The following is a 27,791-nucleotide window of genomic DNA, read 5'->3' as shown; positions in this document are numbered from 1 at the left end:
GGCTTTAATCTAAACCAGTAATACTAATAACGAGCTGTCATAGCACCGTCCGAGCAGGACATGCAGTCTTTTCTGTTTGTTTTCTACAGTTATGGCCTGCATATGTTGCCGTCAGTGGGAGTTGACTGCGATCGTGTTCGAGCTTGTTTCTTGCTCTGAAAAGGCTCAAACAGAAGGGGCCCTGTAGGCTTCTGATTAGATTCTATCACTTGACACTGGCATTAGTCAAAGTCAAACCACAAGCAAATGAAGTCAGCCGGTGAGGCTGGACTTGCCTATATCGCCCACTCGCAGCCTGCGGAAAACTTGCACTAATGTTGAATAGATTCAAATCAGCTGACTGGGAAGCTTTGACCCATCTTGGAATGACTGGATATTTGAGCCAAGCTGCGCTCTGCCCCAGAGAGTCATTTAAAGAGAGAAACTACAGGAAACCAGGAAGGCATCTCTCGGCCTCTCTGTCAATCCGTCAGAGCACATTCTTGCCTCGTACTTTCACCTGAATTAAACGAAACCAAGCAGCCAGAGCAGCAGGTCAGAACATGTTTAATATCCATAAACTGAAACTAGGATAGACAAGAAGTAGTCTTTCTTTCTTTCTGTCTTTTTCTTTCTTTCCTTCTTTCTTTCTTTCTTTATCTAACTGACGCAGATGCTGATATAATCGGAGGCTGTTTAGGGACGTGCAATTTCACGGGCTGTTGTTTTTCTTCTTCTTTTCAAAGCATGGGTGTCTGTGAGATAGCAGATCAAAGGCAAACCGTGTCTGAATGCAGATACTGTATGTTTTTATCAAATCTCGTACACCATATTGAATTTCTCCTAAATTCAATGAAGTGTTTAATACTTTCTCTGTTTCTGGTAGCTCGTACGAAATGAAACGACAAATTATATCGAACGCTGCTGCAGGATTTTATTGTGCGCCCACTTGGAGTCTTTGTAAGCTATAAATTGCCAGGAGGTTTTTGTCATGGTCCTTGTGGGGGAACAGTGGGGGCTCCCGCCTTCAATGCAGCTATTGTACTGCTCTACTAGATGAAGGGTTTTATGTGGGGGTTCATTCTATGACTGTCTTTACTAGCTGGACCCTGGACATGATGGACTTCGTGTACTGGCCCTCTGTGTTTTCTTACAGGCACCTGCTTTCAATTACTTTGTATTGAAAGCTCAAGCTCATTCTCTCTCATTTTTCTTGATCTAAACTTCTCTACATTGAATTACAGTTGCTACATACAGGTTAGTTTGATAGTCAGTTAATTCTTTGAGATATTTCAGACTATTTATATTCAACTCTTGGCTCTGTATGATGTCACAGAGAAGGAATATCCTTAAGAAACTCCACATGGAGTTCAAACCTTCTAGTTGTGAGGGACAGCCAGTCAAAGGAAAGCTGGCATCTTTGCCCTAAAGGGAGAGGAGCTAAAAGGGTTGGTTTCTGATAGTTCAGAGTCCATGAAATGAGGTCCAGTTTAGATGTAATAAAGATAAATAAGAATTATTTGGAACTGTATATCATGCAGAGGATAAAAACTAGAAAACAAGCACAATAGGTCCCTCTTAATAAAGTAAATATTCCAAAGAGGAATGAGTTTTTAAGCGTTTCTTCTATCTTCACCATTCGTCCAGGACAAATCTGAGTCAGGAATTCCTCCTTTACTATACGTACTGTAGAGCAGCAGCACAGTGCACTTCAGTATGCTGCTCCCCTCTGCTGGTCTGTCTCTGTGTCGTGTTTCTGAGCTCACTCTGGCTGCCTGTTAATGACGGCCTTTGTTAAACCCACAGCCCGGCTATTTCTGGGCCGTGCTGTAAACAGGCAGATTCCTTATCCCAGACTGGGAATGTTTTCCGCCTTGTGTCGGCCTCTAAAATGCACAGGAGTGAAGAATAGAAAAGCGAGGGCGGGAAGAAGAGCGTGAAGAAAGGGAAGAGACGAAGGATGTTAGAGGACTGGACTGTAAGAAGAGAGATGGTTTTTAAAATAGGGAAAATTAAATATGAAATAAGTGCAGAGTTTTTCTAAAATGACCATGTGGTGGTCAGTTGAGGTGTGGCGGAGTGAGGCTGTGCTGCCCTCTGCTGTTTCCTTCGAGAGCAAACCAGAGCCTCGACGCATTTCGGTCCTGAGAGTTTAAAACATCACGGCAAATCCAGCTTCTCCTCACTGTATGCACATATTAGACCAGCCCCTAATCCTCGCGGTCAGTCAGGAAGTGTGAGCGTGTTTGTGTATGAATGTTTCTCTGCGTTAGAGTTTCATATCCCTTTACTTTACCTGAAACTGCTGATGACTAGTAGCCTGTGTGATCCTAACCATTTTATGCCTTTGTCTTCTTAAATACTACGTTTCTCTATCAGCATAAAAAAAATCCCCAGAATTCTTATGTTGGAAAGGAAAAGATCATTCATGCCCAGTAATTTATTTTCTACCTTTTGGACAGTAACGGTTTCTCTTGCATGTATCAGATCATGCCTACGCTGGGGTAGATTTCACAAAGAACTGAAACCATGAGCCAGTAAACCTGTAACAAAACCCCCTCCTCTCTGTTAGCTACTGAACAGTTCTCCCTATGGCAGCAGAAGACGCAGGTATTGTATTTTCTGTAAGCTTTTTGCCTGTTCAGCCGTGTTCCTGTGTGACCTTTTCTTACTGTAGTTGGGTCGCAGCTATGCTTACTTTCCTGAGAGAGGACAGGAGCTTTTAGTGACTTCATCTGTGTATTCTTAAATGACCATATAAATGTGTGTTTCTGACTTTCTTGTACTTCTCACGGGAATCTGGAAGTGCATCATGTAAAAGTATTGTGGTAAATGTTTTAAGGTGGTAGTCAAATTTAAAGATAAACTGAAAGAAACTGTGAAAAGCGTTTTCTTTTTAAGTTTCTCTGATGGTAATCCTCCAATTCCTCATCGTTCCTCTACCTTAAAACCTCTCCTCTCCTTACTTTCCCCTAACCCAACCCATTTTTTTCTTACCTTCTCGCCCTTTTTGCTAACACCTAACCCGTCTCCTTCTCTTTCCCCCTTTCCTTCCTTCCCTCCACCCGCCCACAGACGAGCCAACCAGCCCCGGCGCCGATTTGCGCGCCCGGCACGTGCCGGCGTCCTCCGTTGTCTCCAGCGGCATGAGTTCAACGCCCGCCATGGTCAACAGCCCCGCATCCCCCACCTTCACCTTCCCCCTCACTAGGCTCTTCTCACACGACTGCAGTGAGTGCCCCCTCCTCCCTCCCTTCCTCGCCACTGCATGCAGCCAAAAATTAAGATTCTCTTTTTATTTCCGATGTGGATTTATAAAGCATGAGATTTGAAGAGAGTGTAAAATTTTATAACTGCTGTAATTTCCATCTTATGAAGCATTTAGTCTCTTATTGTGTTTTAACTGCCTTATTTTCTTAACACAAATGGGGGAAAAAGCTGAAATCTTGAACTTAAGGACGCACTTAAGTTGTGGAAATTTACGTTTTATTTTATAGAGCTGAAAAAAAGTTTGTTTTTATGAGAAGTGAACTTTAAAATCTCACTTTAAAAAGCCTTAAAAACCAAAATAGCTTGACAAGATGAAGTTTCAGCAGTTTGCATGTTGAATTTGTAGATTGGACTTGAACACATTGGTTTAGATCATTTTTTGGTCACAATTCTAAGCGTGCATGAAGCCCAATCTGTGTATTTTCACATTAATTTAGCCCATATTGGTGGTGTACAAACCAAGACTTGCATGATTGTGAAAAAACTGCACAAAAAAATGAATATGGGTGTGTACACCTGTATGCCAGAGGTGAGCAAACGGTCCAAAGAAACCAGTCTAACCCCCACTCCTCTAGCTCATGTCCCTACTCACCATCTCCACCAAGTCGCTGATTCACTCGCCCTGTTAAACCCCCCACACCTCCTCCACCACCTCCCGCTTCCTCCCTCACTGCCCCAATCTCCTAATCCAACACCATCCACTCCGGTGATTGGCATTACATCAACATTCTTTCTCTGTTTTTTTTCCCTCTTTCTCTTTCTTTCTGCTCTCTTCTCTTCTCTCTCTCTCGTTCTCTCCATCCATTCATTCATCCCTCACTGAGCAGGCAGTATTAAATCCAGTCGCCGTTCCTCCTATGTTCTAGCCATCTCCAGCGAGCGCTCCAAGTCATGTGACGAAGGACTCAACACGTTCAGAGAGGACGGACAATCCTTGTAAGTACTGCAGATCCCGGACACCTGCTAGAAATTATATTTCACGTTATATATTAACGACTCTTTGTTGTGATGTTATATTCAAGTAGGAGGCTTCCAAAAAGAGTGAAGAGCTTCTTCACAGATGGGGTGAGTTCCTCACTTTTTATTACTGCACATAAACTGACACGATCTGTAAATACTTTGCATGTTATCATAAAATTCAAAGACGAAGCTAAAATGCAAACAAATGCAACTAAATCATCTTCAACCCACATTGAATTTAAAATAGTCATTTGTAATTATTTAACTAAGGCAATGAATTAATTATGGCAAACCAACATTAATATTTTTAAATGTGGTCATACAAAAAAATGGATGGATGGTTGCACAAACGTCTAAAACAAGTTATTATAATCATTATAATCATCATTATCAAATTCAGGCTGAGGTTTCGAAGGAGTTTCAAATGACTTCTTCCTGCCACCGCCGAGCTACAGAGACACAAATCATATTAAACTTTTGTCATTAAAACCAGTGAGGTGTTTTTTCTGTGACGCGCTGCCATAAAAGAGTCGTAAAGTCTGAAATGAAGTGTTGGGACACGTGGCTTAAGTTTGCCAACGTTAAATATAATTTAACTACAGCTACCGTGAGCTGGTTACACTGGAACACTATGAGTGTGTCTTCTGTTATTACAGCTTTTTAAATCAGCTTTTTATTTGTGCAAGGAAAGGATTGTGTTATGTTTTAATAAAGCTTTTATCAGGTAATATTTGGCCATATACAAAGACGCATAAAGGTGCGATAGCTGATAATCCTGCAGTATGGAAACTACTGCAATCTTCTGCCAGGTCAGCATGAAGAGTGCAGTTTTTTTTTTAAACTGTTGCATGGTATTTTTAAAAGCAATTTTAAATTTAAACAATAATTAGCAACACAAAATAATATGCATTGATGTATTTTTGCACGTTATAAAACGAGCTTGAGAGTTTAAAAAAGGGTTAAAAATAAGTATTAAAGTTATAAAAAGTAACCAACTAAAATAAAAAATAAACAGAAGGTGAAAACTAGCTGAAACCATTTTGTGAACTTTGAAAACTAACGTTAAAAGCTGTTAGTTTGGTAAAAAATGTTATACAACCAAAATAAAAACGACTAAAACTAACACTGAAACCAATAGAATCTAAACTAAAACGAAAGATTTTCAGATAATAAAAACTAACTTGAAATGAGAAAGTCAACAAATGTCCTGAAAACTTTTCCGGTTGTGTTTCAGTCTCTGGACAACATCGGGACAGCGGAGGAGGTTCGGTCGAAGCGTCACTCCACCTCGGAGCTGGGAAACATCACTTACAGCGATGTACGGCGAGAAGGATGGCTGCACTACAAGCAGATCCACACCGAGAAGGGCAAGGTGGGCAAATCGAGCTTGATTACAAGAGAAATCTGGAAAGCATAGCAAAGGAGTCGCATCACATCTCCTCTTTCCTTCACAGAAGGTAGGCAGCGCCATGCGTCCGTGGAAGCGCGTCTTTTCGGTTCTTCGCTCCCAATCGCTGTTCCTCTACAAGGATAAGCGGGAGGCGGTGCTTCGCGGAGCCACGATTGGAGGTTCGGCCGAGGATGAGCAGCCGATCAGCATCCGGGGCTGCCTGGTGGACATCGCGTACAGCGAGACCAAACGAAAGCACGCCCTCCGGCTGACCACCCAGGACTTCTGTGAGTACTTGCTGCAAGCGGAGGACCGGGAGGACATGCTGAATTGGATAAAGCTCATCGGGGAGAACAGCAAGATAGACAACGAGGTCAGAGAACACACTTTTACCGGGCAGATTTTCACTAACTGCATGCATTTAACATGTTCTCAGTGAAAACCTCAGACTCATAATGCAGGCGTGTTTATGTCTCGCAGGAGCTCGGCTTTTCCAGGCAGGCCCTCATTAATAAGAAGCTTAATGACTACAGAAAACAAAGGTGAGTCACCCGATCATGAATATTGCTGTCCTTTCTCCTCATCCTGCCTGGATTTTCCCCTCCCACGCACCAGTCAATTTTACTCTAACCTGTCCTGGATTTTTGCCACCGGACGAGCAGATACAGCTAAATTTAAATGAACCACAACAGTAATACCTACACTGTCTCGCTGTCTCCCCCTACAGTCCAGCTGTCAACAAGCCAGACTCCTCTCCCAAGTTGTCCCGTATGAAGCCTCCCTTCCTGCTCAATAAGACGGAGAACGCTGCCGGAGCGCCACGCTCGCCCAAACCAGACGGCAAAGGTCAGTGTCGGGGAACTCGAAGCCATCCACGCTGGCATTCGGCATTTGCTGAATACTGGGCTCTAACTTTGCTACCGACTTTGTCTTCAAACTGATCTTGGGATCAAAACTATAAAGAATTAATTGGACCAATTTTGAGTGTATTTGGAACTCCTCGAAGTTGTGAATGGCTCATCATTAGTTGTCATATTCACTCTTGTTGTGGAGGCACCTTTAGTCAACTGCTTTGTTGTTTCTTCTCTTTTTTGTCCATATTATTTCAATATTTAATTATACCATGCTAACACAAAGCAACTATACATAAGACTGACCTAAAAAGTGCAACTCTTGCCCAAAGTAAGTACTAATCTTTTCAAATGAGTTTTTTTTTTATCCCATTCTATTAAAGCAGTCTGCTGGTTTTCAAATCCTTTTTTATTTTTGTTTTAATGGGTGGATAAGATAAGATTTAGATAAGGTGTTTAGTCAAACATGGAAGTTGCTAAGTTTCTGTTCAACCTGCCTACAGACGAGAGCAGCCCTCCCAAGTCTCCATGGGGAATTAACATCATGAAGAAGGCAAAGAAAGCTGGGCCCAAAGCTTTCGGTGTGAGGCTGGAGGAATGTCAACCTGGTACAAATAACAAGGTTAGCCACACGGACCTCTGTCACCACCTGAATGCGGTAAAACTGTTTTCCTTTTCCTTATTTTCTGTGATCACACGTTTCCGTGTCTCCTTCTGCAGTTCGTTCCAATGATTGTGGAGATCTGCTGTGGCCTCGTGGAGGAGATGGGTCTGGAATACACCGGCATTTACCGAGTCCCGGGGAATAACGCCATGGTGTCGCTGCTCCAGGAGCAGCTCAACAAGGGCGTGGACATCAACCCCGCAGAGGAGGTGCAGGAATATAAATATACATTCAGTCGTGTAAAAAAAAAGAAAAGAAAGTGCAGCCTCTTTCATTTCTGAGATTTTACATATCAGCACATAAAAAAATCATCTGGTGCTTCGTGGGTCTTAAAATAGCTTGTAAACGCAACCTCAGATGAACCTCAGTGCTGTAATTTATTTAGCAAAAAATAAGCCAAACTCCAGAAGCAGTAAGTACACACTTATTGCTTCACGGGAATTAAGATGGCAAGTGGCAGCCAGGTGCTGCTAATTGAATGCACTTGATAAACTGATCATTAGCAAGTTTGAGCGCCTCATTTCCAAACAATTTGAAGTCTGTTATTGTCCAAGAGGTAGAAATGGAAAAGCTTCGAGAACAGCTGCCAGTCTTTCCAAAGATTGTTTGAAAAGATTCCAGGAAATTCCTCGACAACAATGCGAGAGGCTTCTAAAGTCATGCAGAAAACCACAACTTAAAGTTATTGCTCCTGAATGTGTTTCTACAAGCCTGCTGAATCATTGGGATCTACTTTTTTTTTTTTACATGATCATAGAAGGCAAGAATACTGTCGATCCTCAAAGAGAGGAAAAAAAGCAACAATTAACTGTCGCTTTTAGTACAAAAGGTGATTGGTAACGATATCTGAGTCGTCTCTGTGTGCTCTGTCGTCTGCAGAAGTGGCAGGACCTCAATGTCGTCAGTAGCTTACTCAAATCCTTCTTCAGGAAACTCCCAGAGCCACTCTTCACCAACGGTGAGACCAACAGGTTCCAACATGTCATCGCAAAACATCGCTACGCAGCCTAATCACACGGCTTCATCTGACTTTTTTATATCTTCTCATATCTTAACAGACAAGTACAACGACTTCATCGATGCAAATCGGATGGAAAATGCATCCGACAGACTGAAGACCATGAAGAAGTTGGTACGTGTTTACCCGCTTGGGTTAAGTGCGCGCAGAAGTCGGGCAGGTTAAACAGGTTTACGGTTTTGACGTTTCATTTTGTTTTCCTTTCATTCGTATAGATCCGCGACCTCCCAGATCATTATTACCACACTCTCAAGTTCCTGGTTGGTCACCTGAAGACTGTAGCCGACAACTCGGATAAAAACAAGGTGGGATAAAGGGAATTTGTAAACGCGGACGAAATGTATCACCGTTAAGTATTTGGTATTAATGTCATCAATATGTTCCTGGCGTCTCTAGATGGAGCCTCGTAACTTGGCTCTCGTGTTTGGGCCGACGCTGGTTCGGACGTCTGAGGACAACATGAAAGACATGGTCACTCACATGCCCGACCGCTACAAGATCGTAGAAACGCTCATACAACACGTGAGAGATGCAAACGCGCACGTACAATATAATTCACTTACATCCTTAATAGTATCCAAGTCATGCTCAGCATTTCTTTCTCCGGCTTTCTTGCAGTGCACCTGGTTTTTCACTGACGAGCTAGACAAGGATGAGAAGGTATGCTTTCAAAGGCAGTGATAGATGCTGCAACTGACCAAAAAAAGTGCAGAATGTTTGGCACAAAGTTGCAAACGTCACTGCAAATAACTGCAAAGCAGCTCTGCGAAAGAATCTGTATTACTCTAGAAAATGACAGGAAAAAAGAAAATCCACTGTTGCGGGAATTTGAAACATTGTATCCAACATTTTAAGAAAAATTACTGGTTGAGTGAAGAGTCACATCATTCATTATTTCTTTTTATTTGGTCATTTAATATTTTTTCATGATGTAATGGAGCTCTCTGACAAACCCATCGAGTCACTCTGCTGTTCGGTGGCGACATTTAATTTTTAATCTTTGTGAAATTGGAAATTGTCGAGACATGCTTTCAAAAGCAAATCATTCAAGACTTATTGACCTTTCTAGGAATTTTCTTCCACTTTCAATAACTAATATTTCCCTAATGATAATTGTCTCATAAGTATGCAGCAGCCGCTACACTTGATCTCCAGAAATGGAGCTGAATTAATGATAGCTGCATTTGAGCTCTTGGCCTAGGGATTGAGATGCTAGCCACGTCCCCAATTTGAGTCTGTCTCACTCTGTTCTTCATTTGCTGTCATGTACTGCCCATAATAAAGATATAAAAGGCCTCTAAAACTACGGCAGATACTTGACAGTTTATGGATGCAATGCTCTGAGTTTTTAAAGTGAATCTACCCCCGTCCCTGCAGACACCAGTGGACACGGAGGACGTGCAGCCCGCCCCCAACATCGACCACCTGCTCTCCAACATCGGCAGGACCGCTCTGCTCGGCGAAGCCTCGGGTGAGCGCGCCGTTTACAGCTCCGCCTTTCCGTGACAAGCCGCACCAGTAGCACTGAGTTAGAATTAGTAAACGCGAAACGAATGCTGCTGCTTTTCATTTAAAGCTGGAAGTAGGTAATTCCTCACTTGTGTGTTGAATGTCGTGCGGCCAGGTTTGTCTAAAACAAGACAACAGTGATACATTTATGAATATTAAAAGAAACCAATGATCACCGAAGTTCCACTGAGTGGTTTTTACAATTAATCTGAAAGAATATATTTCTAGGACTAACAGATTCTGTTTGCTTAAAGGCAGTTGATAGAATTCCTGGCCTGATTCAGAATTCTCCTTGGAAGTTTGTCCCAGTTTAAAGTATGATTTCCCTACTTTCCAACAGAACTGGAAAGCAGCTCAAGGAATGAACATCCGTTAGCAGTTTGAGTGTTTGATAGTGTGCCTTTACTTCTCTTCTTTCTGCTGACCTCTTTTTTCCCCCTCCATGTTGCTCACCTTTCACTTTCTCTGTACATTTCTGCATTTCCTTCTCTCAGCTGAGCCTGTGGAGCAGCCACTGCGGTAGGATGGCACTGTTTGTGTGTGTGTGTGAGTGTGTGCGCAACCAAATCAGTGCACCATACTGTGAAAGTAATAATAATGGGTGTGAGAGAGTGTGTGTGTGTGTGTGTGTGTTAGCGGTGGTGATGGTTTGTGTCTCCATGGTCTCCATTACCCTCCTGAAAGTCAGCGTTTCCCTCTCAGCGTCAGACTGAAGTCTCTGTAAAAACATGTCACTTCAATGTCGGCCCCAGTCTGACTAATGAATTAATGGATGACTGGATGCTCTCTGAGTGTTAAAGCTGCTTTATCTGACACCGGAGTGTAAACTGCGCTCTGTCACTGAGAGACAACTCCTTCACTGGTGGCCTGTGCCTTGCCGAGCACTGCGCTGCACTCATCCTGCAGCCAATTTCGGTCTGTGTGGCCCCATCGTAAAAATCCTAACCCCACTTCTGCCTCTAAAGGGACTCTGCATGGTGCTGTTTCATTGTTTCATTATCCCTTCAAAAGAAAATATTTTGTGTAAAAGCTTCAAGATGGCAGCTGGAAGCTCCCTCCTTGTAGCCAAAGCGAGTGCAGACGTAACAGGAAGTCTGTTTAGCTAATTACTTGGGGTGGACTCACAGGGACGTGTCCTCTCATGTATTATCGGCACCGTGTGAACTAGGAATGTCTAATGTGGCACTGGCATATATGGTAACAAGCAAAGCATCTCATATTATTATCTTTTAAAAAAAATATGCAAAATAAGGTTATTAGGAAAATTACATTCACAGTTTGTTCCGTACTTGCTTGTCAAACTGTAAAGTTGCTATGTAGGGCAACATATAACTGTATTTGAGTCAGGACTACTGTAGTCTGTTCTGAGGTTTCCTAACAGCCAGCCTGCATACAAGCAGGAAGAGCAGCAGACCTGGCTTCAGTTGCAAAGGATGTGGTACTCATGTAGTCAAACACTTTGCAAAAAGAACAGCTGGGGTGGAGATGGGTTGCAAAGCGGCTTAAATTATGCGCCTTATATGAGATTTGCCTAGAAATGTATCAGCTGATGTAGGCTTGTACTGAGATTGGTTAATCTGCCAAGGCTGCACTTGAGCTTCACTTTGCCTTACCCCTGAGATCTAAGTTATCATCAGCGATGATCCTAGCCTTCACTTTAACCCTGTGCTACTAGAATGTCTTTTCAATCAAGGCCAAAGAAAAATCCAAATTTTTTCCAAAAGTACTTTTTGCTTGTCTCCAAACATAGGGTTAGGGTTCAAAGCTCGGACTGGGATCATCACCAGTGATGGTATGGAGAGAATACTCAAGTATCCCACCCATCAAATTCATATTTAACATGTGTAATATCCTAATAACGTATAACAAATCTATACTAATCAACAAAAAAAAATGTTCTAGAAGAAACAACAGAAATCCTGCGATCCTCACATTAGAAAAGTTCAGATGAAAACGATTCAAAAGGGTCGTCTGTTAATATTTAATTGTTTCTGTCTATAAAGTCCGCTCATAGCTGTCGCCATAGTTGACTTAAGAGGCCAGATTTGCAATAATAGAACTCATGTGTTGTTGGTTTTATGGGTGATTTACAAAAGTTGTTTTCTAAATCCAGGCGCAGTCGGTTAATTTCTTACTTTGCTCTCTAATTGTAAATAGTGACAGTAGTTTCTTTATATGCTAAAGCCAGTTTGGGCTGGCATAATGTGTTAGTAATGCATTAGTAAAAAATGCGTTGGTCCTATGTGTATCAGAATTGTAGTGGGTAAGTGATGTTAGTGTAGCAGTAAGAAAGGCTGTGTTACATTTTGAATGTCATCACTAGCTTTCTAGTAAACGAGAAAACTTCTCTAAGCTGAGCAGAAAATACACTGACGTGATCATTCCTGCTGAGTCCCTGAGAAACAGCTCCATCCAGAAAACCTTACCAACCCTCGCCGGTTTCTCACGAGATTTGGGTGTTCCCTTTACCACAATACACGAAAGACAAATCCAGGGCTTCATTCCTGCATTCATTTGTGAGGAATGTGTTTCTTTTCGTACTGCTTCTTTTTCGTACTGCTTCTTTCACTGACCGATGCCATCCGTGTTTTTCGTGATGTCATCAGTGTGTGCCGTGATTTTTCTAATGAAGTTTCTCCTCCAACACCAAACCCTTCTCCCCCCCCAATCATTGTTTTCCCTGAACACAACTCCAGTGTGTGATTCAGTGTCTTTGTTCTCGTTATGGTCCGAGGCCACAGAGGAAAACAAGTTCCTTTAAAAATCCATCACAGGAATTGGAGATACAACTGCAGCTGCACTGCTCACTGCAGAATAAACCGTTGTATAGAGATGCAATTGTGATTTTTTTTTTTCCATTTAAGGTTAAGGAGCAGAACATCATATGCATAAATTTAATCCAATCAAAACTCTTCCATCTGCATCTGCCAGATCATTGTCGACCCCTTTTTAGGGGCTTAGTTAACTTGCACTCTTTTAACAAAATGTTCCTCTACAAGAAAAAAGAGTCTAATGCTGTCAAAATGTATTAGACCTTATAGGAAATCTAACATCTTCTTGTTTATGAAAATGTTTCCTATTTGGTATGTGACCAAACAAAATTAACCCTGACCCCAGACAGATTGCCATGACCTCGGCGTTAGTCCCTGAAGCATCCATCACCATAAAAACAGCACAGAATGAACCACTGCCTGCTACATGTGAAGTACTGATTAAAACTTTTTGCAGTTTTCTGAGAATAAACACAATTTTATCCAAAAATTAGCCGCACGGCAAGAAGCAATGTCCCAGGCGGTGTTGTCCACTTTGCACCTGATGGAAAACAACCTGCTTCATAGCAAAATCAGCATTAAAGTCTGTAGGAACATACAGGGAGCAGTGCAGGAGCAGTTATTTTATTTATTGTTGTTTTTTTCCTTTTATAAAAAAGTGATGATCACAGCAACTCCCTCTGTGTCCTCCGCCATGACTGTTCTGGCCCTTTTGTTTACTTCGCCCGTTCTGACCCACAAATGTCTCCATTTCCTTTTTCCCAGATTCAACCAACAGTGATTCAGCGAAATCAAAGGTAACCTCTCCTCACATGAAGCAAGCCTGATTGTCCAACCTCCTGCACGCACAGATTCAGCAGTAACATTTCCTGCTTTTTCAGGGGTCGTGGGGGTCAAAGAAGGACCTCACAGCCAAGGAATTCCTGGCTCTGTCCATCATGTCAGCGGTTACTGGCCGCAAACGCAGGAAGCGCCATAACGCCCGCCGCGTGGGCAGCAGCACCGACGACGACTCTGAGCACGAGCCGGTCAAAGCTGGACATTTAGGGGCAGGAGAGGAAGAGGAGGTGGAGTCGCCAGTAGGAGACACTGCTCCTCGAGCAGAGGGAGAGGAGGATGATGACGAAGAGGAAGAAGAGGACGAGGAGGAGGATGAGGAAGTTGTAGAGGGCGGAGTGAAAGAGGAGGGACAAGAGGAGCCGGCCGTGAAACCCAATCGGTTGTCCTGTAAAGTGGAAGAGGAGGCGGGAGGAAGGCAGGCAGCCATGTTAAACGAGGAGGAGGAGGTGCAGGCGGAGGTGAAGGGGCCTCAGTGGCGAGCTCCAGAGGATGCTCGCTCTATAGTTTCAGGTTACTCCACCCTCTCTACTTTAGGGCGGAGCTTGGGATCTGAGGGGAGGGGGGACGATGCTGACGATGAACACAGCGAGCTGGTGAGCGAGACGGATAACGAGAGTGGCTTCGCCTCGCGCTCTCTTACACAGGAGAGACCCGACAAACACCCGACGCCACCTGTAAACACGCAGCTGCCGGCGCCGCCGCCACGGAGCTTTCTCTACACACACTACAAAAGCCCCGCTCTGTCAACCAGTAACATTCTCACCCCACCCGCTTCCCTCACACAGACACCAGACTCCGCGGAGAGGAGCGACGGAGGGGCCCGCTCCACCACACCTTCTACCTCCTCCTTCTCGTCCTCCTCCACCACTCACAGACTGCACTCGCGGCCTTCCTTTAACTCTCACAAGCTGATCCAGTGCGACACTCTGGCCAGGAGGAAGCTGAAGTCTGAGAAAAACAAGACTCGCTCCCCGGACCTGATGGAGTCTCCCGAGGGCACGGCTCCATCCGAGGGCTCCGGCTCAGGAACGGAAGGTGCACCCACAGCAAAGAGGGATACCTCCAGAACCAACACTTCCTCAGGCAGCAGCCAGGAGAGTCTGCGCCCAGCCCGACCCAAGCCTGCCGCGCTGCCCAGCGAGGCCGCTTCCTTCACTCCGACCGGCCCGGGCGGGAAGTCGCTGGCCGATCAGGTCCGCGCCCGACTGCTAGGCTCAGCTGACAACCTGCACCGCGTCGGACTGCGGAAACCACCGTCACCCGAGACGCGCAGGAAGAAGCGGGCTTGGCGCAGACACACTGTGGTGGCTTCCCCGACTGAGATGTCCGATAAAAGACCCCAGCTGATTGTCAGCGAGTTCCCCTTGTCTCCTATCAATCAAAACCAGGTCAAAACACAAGGGCTGCCTCGGGATGCAGAAGGTCTTGACCAAGGACCTGCTACACGTCAAGCACCCACCTCCAATTTCCACCAGTACCTTTGAACCCTGACCCCAACCACCGCTCCAAGAAAAGAGGCCAAAGCTGCTGATTCTCAGTTTGTGCGTAGGGATGGGGGAGTGGATGTCCAGCTGAGCTGCTGACGGCCTGCAGGTCAGTAAACTGGCAGCAGTGCAAACGGGGATGTGGTTGGTGGACAGGTGAAAAACGGCCCACCTTTTTTGTTGTTGTTGTTGTTGTTTTTTTACTTTTCATTGAGCTCCGTTTGCATGGCAGGGTGCGTTCGTGTTGCCAAAGCTTTCATTTTCTTTTTCCTTTAAGTGTGCTCTTATAGAAATGATAGGACAGAGACACAAACAGACGTCATCACGGTCGACGTAAGAGCCAAGAATTCTGATTTGAGTAACAACTGAGCATCCCTCTTGTCTTCTCTTCCTTCCTGCCTGGATCACAGAAGACGTAAATTAAAAGCTTCTACGGTTATTAAAAAAAATTAAAAATCATATAAAACCATTTCAGGAGGGCAAACAACTGATTCTTCATATCAGTCTTCCTAACGTTTCCCCTCTGACGATTCACACTGTAAAACGCCACCAAACTTCAGCTCCCAAACACATGAACTGCAGTTGTCTCCCTCTACTTGTTAATAATGTTTATGTGTGTTTGCCCAAAAATATTCGTGACCATGTCTAAACGTGCAGGTGTTTGTGTTAAACGATTTTTGTAACATTTGTACAAAGCCTTGTTAAGTTAACCCTGTAAATATAAATATTATGTTATAATATTTGTTTGTACTTTTTTTTTTTTTTTTAGGTCTTTTTTTTAAGGTTTACAAAAGTGCAAATAAGTGCACAGTCGTTTTTTTGTTTGGTTTTGTTTTCAAGATGTTACTTGAAATGTTTCCCTTAATATATTATTTGTTTTTTGTTTTATATTCAATATATATATATATATATATATTAAATATATATATTTTGTATTAAAGTAAAATTTATTGCAATTTCACCTCTTGGGTGTACCTGTTTAAAGGAGACGAGATAAACACGACTAAACATATTCCTTATTTCCTCATAGATGGCCTTTCTGATTCACAGCACTGTGCAGGAAACCTTTATCTCACGAGATAAGTCTTATAATAAAGATTATCTCATGGCTAGTAACACAAAATGTACACAACACTCTGTAGTAACAACATGTAGCAAGTTCTGAATTTTAATCAGGTAATTATTATGTGATATCGGACAGTTTGCAGACAGCTGATCGTGCCGCCAGGGCTTCAAGTGTGGGATTACTGAGCATTGCCTCAACAGATCAGCTCATATTCACTGAACACAGGAGCTCAAAAGAAGATGCCTGACAGTGTTTAACAGACTGGTGTAGGATTTTCTTTTTTTTTTTTTTTTTTTGGTGTTTTCAGCACACAAGGTCAGGTTCTAATAAATCTTCCCTGAGTGGGGAAATGGTACGTTGGAGGAAATGAAAAAAGAAGAACAAGAGTCTGTTGTTTCTGTCTCGTCTTGACCGCAGAACCAATTTGCAGTAGCGAAAAAAACACGACCCGAGCGAGAGGTGCAAATTCAGAAGTCACAAAAGGCTTGCTTGTTTCCCTGCGACCAAATAATAACCCAATGAAAGAGAAGAAGGATGATAATAATAAATAGGTTCTAGTCTCGTCTTACCTCAAGGTTTTTTCTACAAGTGCCTGATTTCTGGAATGTGTTTTTGTTCTGCAGTGCCATGCTCGGTTCTTATCCTTCCATTTATTTTTGTTATTTCTGGGTCTCCTCCCCTCCTCTGCTGTGGTTGACGGTATAATTGAGGCACTGACCCAAAGATGTGTACATTAAATACAAGCAGTCTAACAGAGAGGCTGTGCAAAACAAAATAAAAGAAAGAAAAGTAAAGCACACTTCAAGCCAAGGACACTTCTATGCACTCCCTTTGCCTTTAACAGAGGAGGGGAAAAGCATAGTATTCTCTCAGCTGCTTCTTTTGTTTTTGTTTGTTTTTTTTAACAAACTGAGGTCACCTCTCTATGCCTAATAATCCACAGTGTGTGAATAAGGTACACCTAACACACCCCACCCTACAACTGCATTAGGTCATGCCAGACAGCATCCAGTTTCCTAAAGATGAACAAAAACCTCATCAAAGGGAAACGTCGACAGTCTGAAATGTGATTTTACCTTTTGTGTCGTTGTTGTATTTTAAAAGCGTTTCTTTTTTTTGTACATACTATCTTAATATGTAACATATTGTATTGTGTACATTTGGAATTGCTTTCGAGTATGACTAATATGAAAATGACTGGACTAAAAGAAAAAAACAAATTAAAAAAAAACATGGTTGTCCGCCTGAACTCATTTCCCTCGTGGCTGTGTGCTTAAAAGCAGGTTATATGATGTAAATAAACAGAACTATGTTTAAAAAAAAATGTGTTTGCGTTTGTGACTTTTGTGTGTGCGCAAAACACATTTTTTACAGTGGAGATGTGCCTCACATTTTGCAGCGCGTGCATCTTAAAATAGGAGCTGACTGGCTCCCCCTAGAGGCTCGAAGAGGAATAGGACATAAAGGGAAACGGAATCAGGAGTGTTGAGGGTCTTTATTTTAATTTATGGGAATGTTTAAATATTTATGGATTCTGTGAGTAGCAGCTGTAATAATGGGATTCTATTAAAACGGATGACCCCACCAAAGTAAAGACACACTTTTCATCACATTCTTAGGCTTTGCAAATGAGCAGCACTTCTCACATGATCAGTAACCAACCTTGTCTGCATGGCTGTCCACAGGCTCTTCAGGAACAAGTCTCACCACTCGCCAGACATTTTGGAACCCCCTTTAGGCATTTATTTGCGAGCCATTTCTAAATTAACTTAATAAAACTTTAAGTTACACCTCTACCACCATCTACCCTGCTACATAATTATCCCATCGATTACAAAACAAATCTCTGGGTGCTATGTCTCTTTGTATCAGGCCTGCCTAAACTTGTGAAGTTACTAATTTTAACTGGGGGCGGGGTGTAAATATACATTATGTGATTGGTAGCTGTAATGATGAGAAAATTCATTATCAAGTCAGAATAAAGACAATTTTCTGCAGATCCTTGACTTTGCAAAAATAATAACCACAGTGTGTCTGTATTACAACCTAGAAAATTCAGTAAAATAAACAAAATCCCACTTGCATGTCTTCCTGTATACCTCCGAGTGGACTAAGCTTTCATAAAGAGCATCTCATCCATATCCCATCCCCCCTTCTCATATGGTCTTCCATTCAGAGGCCACTGATGCCTTGTGTCTGGCCCATATCGGAATCCTCGCAAGAAATCTGACCAAAACCACTGACAGCAGCTCCTAGCTGCAGCTTCCTGTGTTTGAGGACAGGCTGAACAACACATGGCAGTCTGATTCAGAACTTCAATTTTTATATTATTTTATTGGAACTAAAAGGATAACACACAACTGTTAAAATGTTCACGCTGAAGTCTTTTTTTTTTTTTTTTTTTTGCAAAAAAAGTATCTGAAAGGATGGCCCAATTAGCTGAAAGTTCTTCTTGTTCAGTTTCTGGAGGGGGGAGAAAAATAATCCGACATACAATATTTGCTCTTAAAATTAAAAACAGAACAGTTTGTCAATGGATACCTACAAAGTTGAGCAGAGGAACAAACGGAAATTTCTTTTCAAATACCTCTTTATAAAAAAAAAAAAAGAAAAAAGAAGAAAAGAAAAAAAAAGAAATCAAATTTGAAATATTTACAATTCTCCTTGAAAACAATAACCGAATGGGACAATAACAGCTGAAATAGAAAGGGAAACGTCAAATATTTACTTATTTTGTCCAGGTGACAAACTGCTTACAGAAAAACTTATGATAAATTCTTTTAAAAATGCAGTAGTCCCATGTTTTACCTTATCCAAAGGATTTTAATTTGTAGCGACCTGGCCCCTGTCCTTGCTGGGCTGGCTCTTCAGGAGCAGCTCCATGTTTTGGGCTTTCAGTCTCTCCAGTTCCTTCTCCATCTCTTTGACCCGGACCGAGCAGTTCTGACCCCCGGGCTCCACGGCGCGTCTCAGCCGGTTGTTCTCCTCCTCCAACCGGGACATGCACTTCTCCAGCTCCAGGTACTCCTTGACCAGCTCCTGCTTGGTCATATTCTGCAGGCTCTCGACGTGATACATCTCGTAGGTCTCGGAAAAGTCTCTTTGGAGGAACTCTCCACCCGCGTTCCCGGGCCTCCCGATGCCATCGCTGCCCCCGCCGCTGCCGTCATCATAGTCCTGGTCCTCGTTTTCCAAGACCTCATCCTCGCTGCCAGTGTCCTCCATGCAAACCCCGACCCCAGAAGGCCGCCTGACCCCCATCTGGGTGTTGAGGTCGGGTTCCTCTCGGTCGTGCTCGTCCATCAGGAACTGAGTTGTGTTGTAAGGGGCAACCGGGAGCCCTTTGGCGAACATTTCCTCTCTTATGCGCGAAGCTCTGGCAGTCTCCTTCTCTTCTAGGGCTTTCTTTTCCTCCCAGGAAAGTTTGTTATACGGCTTCCAGTGGCGCTTCTTCTTGGAGGTCCTGCGCCTGTGCCTTTTCTTGCCTAGACGCGCATCTAAGCCCGTATCAGAGTCGATGTGCAAACTATCCACTTGTACCTGCAGCCGTCTGTCTTGGCCGTTTTTTCCCTGTGTGGTGTGGTGGTCTCCTGTCGCTCCTTGGATGCTGCGTTTCTGATGAGGCTGAGTTGAAATCGGGCACTTCTGGACCTCGTTTCCGGCTGCTAACCCAGGGCACACCTCCCTCTGCCCGCCTTTCATTTGCCGTAACTTGTCTGTGTTGATATCCTCGCAGTTCTCCGCCCGCTGCTCCTGCTTATGCTCGCTCTGTCGCCCCCTGTCGCCGTTTTGTGGTCCATCATGGTTTCTAGCTGGGAGATGCTCCAACGCGTCTCCACTGCTCCCACCTGAAGGGCTGGCTGAAGTTTTCAGGTGATGGGTCGTCTCCTCTGGCTCAGTCATCCTGGTGTTCCGCTCCTATGGCTCCACTTTAGCACATTTTAGATGATATTCATGTTCCCGTGACTGAGTTTAAAAGTTCGTTAAAAAGACGTTAATTTGAACAAAAAAAATTCTACAATCTCGCGTAATCACTAAAGAAACTTTTGAGATTGTTTGCGTTTGTAAACAAACGCGCGCAAAGTAAAAGTAAACTTCCGAACAGTAAACACTTGTTACTCCTCCAAGGGTTTGTCAGAGCAACTGTCGCTAACTACCATTAACTGTTTCGATGCTGTCAGAGTTATCGTTCACCCAGAGACTGCGTTCCACCGTCACAACAGTGTCCAGTGTGCCGCTCAAGAAGAGGGAGCTCGTGTTTATATACCAGCTCCGCCTCTACCCGTGCGCATGCTACTGCTTTCAACTCCTGATGGATTGTGGGGTATGACGTTTTCGTTTCGGCGAAGCCTTGGCGGAGACCTTCGCACGAAACTACATAACCCACAAGTCTACCATAACTGGCGAGCTTCTTGACCAATCAATTAAGAGGATCTCGAGTCCGCTAAAGCCTACCCTACTCTTTGTTGATTGGACCAGAGAATAATTTTGCTGTTGCTAAGCTCAAGGTATTTTCTGATTGGGCAGACCAATAGTCAATCACAGGACCGTAATCCACGCAAAGAAAGCAGTCCCGGGCATTTTACGGACGCTACTATTTACAAATGAAGGGGTTGTGTTTCTAATTGAAGAACTAAAAGTTAATCTGTTTACATTTGATATAAGTGATTTGCAAGCTGGGGCTAATATGCGTGGTTTAAACACACAATAATAGGCTGTGTTTTTATTTACTCATCCAGCCAGCATAGGAAAAAAATACCCATACAATTAAACCCCCCTGTATTTTAAGCTACAACAAGAAACTGTCTTGCGGAATCTAGTCCGTCTTCGACGTTCATTTGAGAAACTAAGTAAATACAGCTTATTCAAAACATAATTTTTTGTACATGTAAGCTGCCATAAAAATGCGTTGCTCGGGCGCCATTTGAGAGATTGAATGTTTCCGTGTCAAAAGTGTCTTCTGTGCGGAGTGATATGTTGTGGGGCAGAGGGCCAGGGGAACTCTGGAATCAGCGTAAACAAACGACATTTATTGTGAAGCTGCCGTGGAGAGCGCTGTTCCGAACCCCTCGTTGTTAAAGGGTGGGTCAGGCGATCTCACACTTGCTCAGTAATCCTATTAGCAGTTGACGAAGTGGTGTAGATCAGCGTTTGAGTTTTTCCGCGCAGCCAACTTTCTGATACGCAGTGTTAGTTTTACACTGTTGTCTCGTGTTAACGGCTAAGGAGACGCTAGGTAGCTAACGTTAGCCAAACGTTAGCCAACGGGCGCTACGTGTCGTGGCTCCCAAACTAAACACTACACGACTCCACATACATACGAAGCCATACGTACTACAACAAAAATAAACTTAATGTTTAACTCATTGGTCACAGAAAAACGCTCCTAGTCGGTGTGAGTATGACGAAAAACGCCATACTGCACTAAAGCTAGGTAAGCTAACGTAAGTTAGCGTACGCTACCTTGTAGCGATAATATAAAAAGTATTAAACCATGAGTGCTAGACCGTTTTTAAATAAAATTGTTTGGCTTGTGTCAGTTTGTCGATTCAACTGCAGCAAAGTAAAGCAACTACAATGCGCTGTGCTACTGGTAATGATAGCCATCTGCTAACTAGGCCAACGTGTTCATATGGGGCCCGCGTAATTCCTGGGCTGTTTTATTCCGATGTGATTTTGTCGTTTCACTAAAGCGATTAGTGTACACATTTCAAGTACTGCCACAGTTAGTCGAACTGTACAAGTCAGAGTACCGAAAATATACACAAACAGACTGAAAACATTCGTTTTTTGAAACAGTCCTTCACATGAGACGTTTGAGCAACTGTCTTGCTTTCAGGAAGTAGACCGCGCCTGATCTTTCCAGTTTCCCTTTAGTTAACTGGTGTTAGCAAGCTCTAGATGGGTGTAACTCGCCAAACCAATAATCTTCCACACTATTCACAACTTTTCTGTATTGTCGGCTTGTGTGAAATAAACAAATGGAAATAAAATGCTGTGGGGAAAAAGGTTGAAACCTTTATGTGGAATATGTTAATGTGGTTAATTTGTTTTGTTTGTTTTCTGATGCACATTATTTACATGTGCATACTACATGCATACATATTTGATGTCACAATGGTTAAAGAGTTAGTCATTATTCTGTGTTAATCCTTAACTGTGCATGCTTCACTGTGTCATCCACAAATTGTGTCCAGTTTTCACAAAGCAGTTTGCTTCCATTAATGGAAGAAGTGGGTTATTCAGTCTGTGGCCTTATGGTGGGTGACTGGTCTCTCCTAACACTGCCAGTGAAGACTGGCTACAAACAACACAGGCCCACTGTTTCTACTAATAGAAGCAGGCAGAGTTTCAGCTTTGGCAAATAAGCAAGGCAAACTGGGAAATCCTTTGAGAGGGGAGGTGATCTGTTCTAGTTAATATGAAACCTAATGACCATGGAGATTGAGAAACAGTACCAGGGCTTCCCATATTCTCAAATCAAGGAGCGGTGCACAGCTACAGCACCAGAGCTGCTCCTGCATAGATCACAGCTTGTGAGGATTAGCAGGCATGACTTAATCTCTCACCCTGTCCAACATAGTAGTTGCTGCAATTGAGCGGAGATGAAAGATATATGTAATATACTATTATACGCTGGTGCACAGGCCTGAAGAGGAGGTGCAGGAGGAGTTTGTGCAGACAGCAGGTCCAGATGGGTGTTTTAGTAAGGGAAACAGTCAATCCACCAGCTTCATTAAATGACCAGGTTAAAGAAACATCACCTTAGGGTCCATCCACCCAGCCTACCAAACCTGTATGTGTGTGTTTGCTTTGCACATGGCTGTGACTCAGCTCTGTCACTCTCTGCTCTCTGTTATAACTCCATTAGTAAGACTTAATTAAGTTTGCAGGCAGTGCTCTGGTACTGTGAGCACCATCTAATAACCAAAAAATTAAAAAAAAAAGACTGCAGTGCAGGTTTTCGCTTTCATAACCAACCCTTTAAATCTGTGCAGACAGCATGAACATACTGGCCACAGATGATGAATGTGGCATTACGGAACTGATTGTTGTTGTTGTTGAGAGCTAAGCAGTTACTTTTAATAACCAACAGGGGACGCCAGCTCCTCAGTCACTGGCATTTGAATGGGGAGTAGTTTTACTAAAGTGGAAGCACTTCTTTCTGCTCTTGATCTCCATTTAGAGGAAGGTGTTTACATATTTGAAAGTTTGCCTGAACAATCAGGGTCATAAGTTTGCTTTACCTCCCCTGAAAGAAAAGATTTCAGCTGTTTAATTGTTTGCTGAGCCTAGACAAAGGGCAACCTGCTCTTTGCCTGTGGACGTTAATCACGCCACTATATTCATGTAAGTATGCAAGCTTTTGTAAAATTTATATATGAAAAGGTAGGTGAAACAGCACAGTTTTTCTTTTTGGAATACAGCATGGCATCGGCGCAAAATCAACTCGAAATAAACATTTCAAACAAGTCTATATTTGGGTTTATTTATTTTATTTATAAAAAACAAAAAGGTCCCATAAAAAGTTTTTTTTTTGAAGAACAGATTTAACCAAAAAGGCTTTGATACGCAACTGTTGAGACTTTGTGCGCACATAGTGCGCTTTAAACCAATTTAACAAGTGTGTATACAAATTAATGTATGGAGGGGGACTTGACCATACCTGATCCACGATCAAGGTTCCTTTGCGTTTTCGTTGGGGCAGGAAGAGGAGAGGAGGAGGAGGAGTAAGGTGTTGGCTCCAGAAGCGTGCGACTCGTTTGGAGTCCTGCGCACAAACATGAGTAGCAAATCTGGGGAGGGGACTCCTGCGGTCGGTTCTCTCTCTCTCTCGCTCGCTCTCTTTCTGCGGGCTGGGGGTCTGTCTGGGGCAGTTTAAGGACACCTGCGCCCTCAGCTTCCTCACACCCCTAAAGTTACAAGCTTAAGTTTATTTCGCTGGAGTTTATGTAGCGATCATGTTAAGCGTAGGCACCGGCAAGACCAGTCCCAGGGAGCACAGGAGGAAAGTGAATGAGAAGACGACGGACCTCATCAGGAGGCTCGGTAAGGACACCTCCAAATCTGACCTGCTCCTAGGAGTTCACCGTCAGCTCCAGGCTGAAGTGTTTTGTTTTGTTTTTTCGCTCATTGTTGGTACGAACTTAACTGAAGCTTCAGTGATTTTTAGTCACATTGTTTGTTATGTTGCCTTTTTCTAAGACAGCAGTTATAATCGGTAGCTATTTGTGCCTTCATAATTCATAACATAGTTTCTCTTAGAAGGCGGTGTAATTCGAGAACTCTTTGCATCTTTCTGAAAAGATGATTCATTTCACCTACTTTCCTTGATAATTGCTCACTCCCTAGTTACAGATTGTTTGGTTTAATTTGTAGTCTCGTTAATGTGTTTCATTCATTTACTTCTCCCAGTTTACAAAACATACATTAACCAAACACGCATAACAGGTTTGCTTTTTTTTTTTAATGATGTTGTTCTTAGAAAGTGAGTAATGACCGAGGTTACAGATAATGGCATCAAACAGAAGCGAAATTCTGAGTATTTGTGGGTGTAGTTACACCGGTCATGTGTTTATGAAGAGCAGAGTTGCTCACTGGACTACTGCTCCGATTCAGGCTCCTCGCAATTCCCATCTCAGCCTACTCCCCTCACAGTTCAGTCCCGATATGTCACTGCCCCTTCCCAAACTCGCCCCAAAATAGACACTTGCTGAGCAGCCAAAACGCACCTGTCAGAATCTCTGGGAAGACGCTGGATTTCTGGAAGGCTGAACCAGTGTTAACGACGTATATATGCAGGCATACAAAATTAGCTCACAGACAGAAATGTTGGATGAAATCTTTGCTTTTTATTTTATTTATTTCTTTTTTTTCAGTTTTATATATATATATGTATATATATATATAGTTTTATGTATAATACATTTATATGTATTATGTTTTTTCCCCCCAACCCCATATTTTTAATTGACTCACTTTTGCATGACTCACTTATAAATATTTATCTGGCACAATATGATGCAGTAATAAGCTGTACTATATCAGGGATTTCCACTCTCATTGATGCACAGTGACACATAGCCAAGAGTAGAGATCGGTTTGAAACTGAGCATTCAGAGCAGCATGAAGCCTGAAACTTTGGCAGTGTTTCACATGAGCATCCAACATTGTAACAGCATAAGCATGAGGAATGCACTCATGACTACCTAATTAGGCACATCTGTTCAACTGCTTATTAAGACAAATAGGTAATCAGCCAATCACCTGGCAGGAACACGGTGCATTTAGGCATGTAGACATGATTAGAACAACCTGCTGATGGTCAAACGGAGCACTGGAATGAGGAAGAAAGGTAATTGAAGTTATTTTGAACATGGCATGGTTGGTGGTGTAAAATGGGCAGGTCTGAGTATTTCTGGTCTGCAGTATCATAATTATTTTTGGTCAGTCTTTTAAATCATACTTTTAACACAATTGTTTTATTGGTCAACTGAAACAGGAAGTCCAGTTAGCTGACAAAGAACAGCACAAAGTAATCGAAACAGGAACATACGAGGGAGGCACTAACAAGCTGACACAGTACAGCACAACAATGAGCTAAGAAAACCATAAGGGATTAAATATGCATGTGGGGTAATCAGGGGTATGGAAAACACCCGTTAACACAGCTGAACCTAACTGAAGAAAACGAGTCAAAAGATGCAAAATTAAATACAACACACGAGAAACTAACTAAATAAAACGAGGAATAACTAAACAGAAGCTCTCTAATGCAGAGACGGGGACTAGACAAGATACAGGAAACGCACCAGGAGAGGAAAATGTGAAACTTGGGGGGATTACTCATAAACAGACTCCGGATCATGACGTTAAACTCCAGGAAGATAATTATAACAACACAGATTGGGGCATAATAATTGTTTTATCTGCAGTGGTGTAGTGGTTGCTAGCTTGATTCTTGCCAGAGATACATGTTTTTTGGGGTTGGCGTCTGTTTAAGAACTGTCAAATCAAACATATGGCGTTATCTGCTGTGGCAGCCCCTAGTGGTAAGGGGGTGGCTGGAAATAGCATCTTTATTTATCCTAAAGTCGCTATAGGCCAAAATTGTGATTGAAAGCAAAGACCTTAATAAGTAAAAACAATATGCAGAAACAATCTGTTATAAATTCAGCTCTTCTTGCATGTTTAGTGAAACCAGAAATGCAGAATTTTAATGTTTTTGCAACAGTGTGTAAACATGGATCCATACTTCTGCAGTGACACCATGTTTAAACTCTGACACTATGCACAGACTTGTTTAAGCATTACTGAAGTCTGAAACTGTATCTGCGCCTGAAAACGCAACACTGGCATTGCTATATTTGACTAATAGACTCACCACCACCACTTGTTGTCATAAATTAGTCAGGTGACTGTCCACCCACCATGTTTTAACCTCTTTCACATCAAAGCGAAAACACTGAATAGTTTCGCAATCTGCTGGTGGGACTGACCTAAGTTCAAAAGTTTTGTGTCATGTGGTGTCACAGGACTGATCCGCCTTCGTCGTTCAAACATTTCTCACTCACGGTGAGCCAAAGTGACGAATGTGGCCTGAGAGGCAGAGATTTGTTAGTTTTGAGATAATCCATGTTTGAATCAGACTAGCGCACACATGGATAAATATATTCATTGCCACAGACGTCCCCACGGGGGTTTTGGGGGGGATTTGATTTCAGGGAGAGAGTCTGCGGCTGTTGGCAGCGCTGTTAACGGTGGTACACAGCAATTAGTTTCTTGTGTGAGCAAACAGCCTGCATAAGCCAAGGATTTACAAAACAACATCCATGATGAGTTTCGGTCGGTTTAGACCGAAGAGATGGGACAATTTCACACGTTGCACCTACAAGATGAATGTAAACACGATCGTGAGCTGAGGTGATGTTTTCGGAGGCCGCTGCAGGGAATACGTGGTATCTGTTTGGTATCTGAGTAAACTCGGCTGTAAATCCGAGAGCTTTACATATGCTTTATGTCTGCGATTGTGGTCAACAACATTCCTGGCCGAACAGGTCACAATCAACAAGGTTATCATCTGTTATTAGGTTTGAATGGTCGGGTGTTTAGAAGGATTTAACCTCAATGGGATCTAACTGAGCCCCAACATACAATAAATAGCATCAGTTGTGTAACCACAGACACTTATTCCAATTGTGAATAACCCTTTTTTCCCTAAATAATCACAACTCAGCTGTTTTTGTGTGTGCAGGCTCACATTGTAGCAAAGAAAAGTATTGCCAGTTTATTAGACAAAAGGTAAAATATATACTGACGTGTTCAAGCTAAAGTCAGCTCTATTCAACTCATTTTTTTTCAAGTTGTGCACTGTCCAGAAGAAAATAGGAATCCCCTTTTCCTTCTACCAAACCATACCGCTCTCATAGTCTGGTTTTCTCCTGCCTTTGGTGAAGTCTGCCAACCTCAGGTTGGAAAACAGTAAATCAACAGTAGAGGTTTGACTTTAATGTGGCTTAAAAATCCCGATCATAGCCTTGTTAATATGCATTGCAACCTTAAATTGTGCTTTGACGGCATATTTAACCACACATTGGCAAATAAAATGACAGTTTTTTGCAAAAGCTCATTTATTTCTCAACATTTTTTTAATATTTTACTGGAATCCAGATATTGTGTAGAACGAGTCTAGTCGCACACAGTGAGTCATGCTTACTGTGTGGTCATAACTTGCTTATTAATGAGCAAATAAATGATGTTTCATTCATTATAAGAGACAAAGAGAACGTTTGACTAAAAGCTGCTTGTTTTCGACTGAATACAAAGAGTCTGCTCTGCTTTCATGTTCAGCTCTGCTGTCCAGAAACCATTGGCAACGATTCTGCATTTCCAAATAACACTCACTTTTTTCTACTCAGTCCTTTTTTGGGGGGTTGGGGGGGTTCACATCAGGAAATTTCACAGAGAGTCCCGATTCCAAAGAAGGAAA

General features: G+C 42.8%; 3 protein-coding genes across 17 annotated transcripts in view; 2 read left to right on the top strand and 1 right to left on the bottom strand.

Annotated features, from left to right (window-relative positions):
• Positions 1 to 17,126, top strand: part of arhgap23a (Rho GTPase activating protein 23a) — a 67,463-nt gene extending 50,337 nt beyond the window's left edge. For 6 of the 13 annotated variants that reach the window (XM_085156320.1, XM_085156309.1, XM_085156316.1 and 3 more), the window contains 17 exons: positions 3,055 to 3,210; positions 4,077 to 4,185; positions 4,272 to 4,314; positions 5,444 to 5,581; positions 5,664 to 5,972; positions 6,080 to 6,141; positions 6,327 to 6,445; positions 6,954 to 7,072; positions 7,171 to 7,323; positions 7,994 to 8,072; positions 8,173 to 8,246; positions 8,348 to 8,437; positions 8,529 to 8,654; positions 8,751 to 8,792; positions 9,510 to 9,603; positions 13,178 to 13,209; positions 13,294 to 17,126. In XM_085156320.1, coding sequence (XP_085012446.1) covers positions 3,055 to 3,210; positions 4,077 to 4,185; positions 4,272 to 4,314; positions 5,444 to 5,581; positions 5,664 to 5,972; positions 6,080 to 6,141; positions 6,327 to 6,445; positions 6,954 to 7,072; positions 7,171 to 7,323; positions 7,994 to 8,072; positions 8,173 to 8,246; positions 8,348 to 8,437; positions 8,529 to 8,654; positions 8,751 to 8,792; positions 9,510 to 9,603; positions 13,178 to 13,209; positions 13,294 to 14,736 — 3,188 coding nt within the window. In that variant the 3' untranslated portion in view covers positions 14,737 to 17,126. The remainder of the gene's footprint in view (positions 1 to 3,054; positions 3,211 to 4,076; positions 4,186 to 4,271; positions 4,315 to 5,443; positions 5,582 to 5,663; positions 5,973 to 6,079; positions 6,142 to 6,326; positions 6,446 to 6,953; positions 7,073 to 7,170; positions 7,324 to 7,993; positions 8,073 to 8,172; positions 8,247 to 8,347; positions 8,438 to 8,528; positions 8,655 to 8,750; positions 8,793 to 9,509; positions 9,604 to 13,177; positions 13,210 to 13,293) is intronic. The other 7 variants (XM_085156308.1, XM_085156313.1, XM_085156311.1 and 4 more) reach the window with 7 other exon arrangements.
• Positions 16,046 to 20,199, bottom strand: hexim1 (HEXIM P-TEFb complex subunit 1). The gene has a single exon (XM_085156332.1). The coding sequence runs from the start codon at positions 19,703 to 19,705 to the stop codon at positions 18,626 to 18,628; it is 1,080 nt and encodes a 359-aa protein (XP_085012458.1). The 5' UTR covers positions 19,706 to 20,199; the 3' UTR covers positions 16,046 to 18,625.
• A 449-nt stretch (positions 20,200 to 20,648) lies between these two features.
• plcd3a (phospholipase C, delta 3a) overlaps positions 20,649 to 27,791 on the top strand; it is a 33,183-nt gene continuing 26,040 nt past the window's right edge. The window contains exon 1 of one of the 3 annotated variants that reach the window (XM_085156326.1): positions 20,649 to 23,152. Coding sequence is in view for 2 of the 3 variants with exons in the window: in XM_085156322.1 (XP_085012448.1) it covers positions 23,764 to 23,851 (88 nt within the window). In the remaining variant the exon portion in view is untranslated. Of the gene's footprint in view, positions 23,153 to 23,337; positions 23,852 to 24,793; positions 25,158 to 27,791 lie in introns of those variants that run through there. The other 2 variants (XM_085156322.1, XM_085156324.1) reach the window with 2 other exon arrangements.

This window comes from Neolamprologus multifasciatus, chromosome 4, assembly GCF_963576455.1.
Source record: "Neolamprologus multifasciatus chromosome 4, fNeoMul1.2, whole genome shotgun sequence".
NCBI lineage: Eukaryota > Metazoa > Chordata > Actinopteri > Cichliformes > Cichlidae > Neolamprologus > Neolamprologus multifasciatus.
The sequence above is the reverse complement of the archived record's forward strand: the minus strand, read 5'-3'. Positions and strand labels throughout refer to the sequence as shown.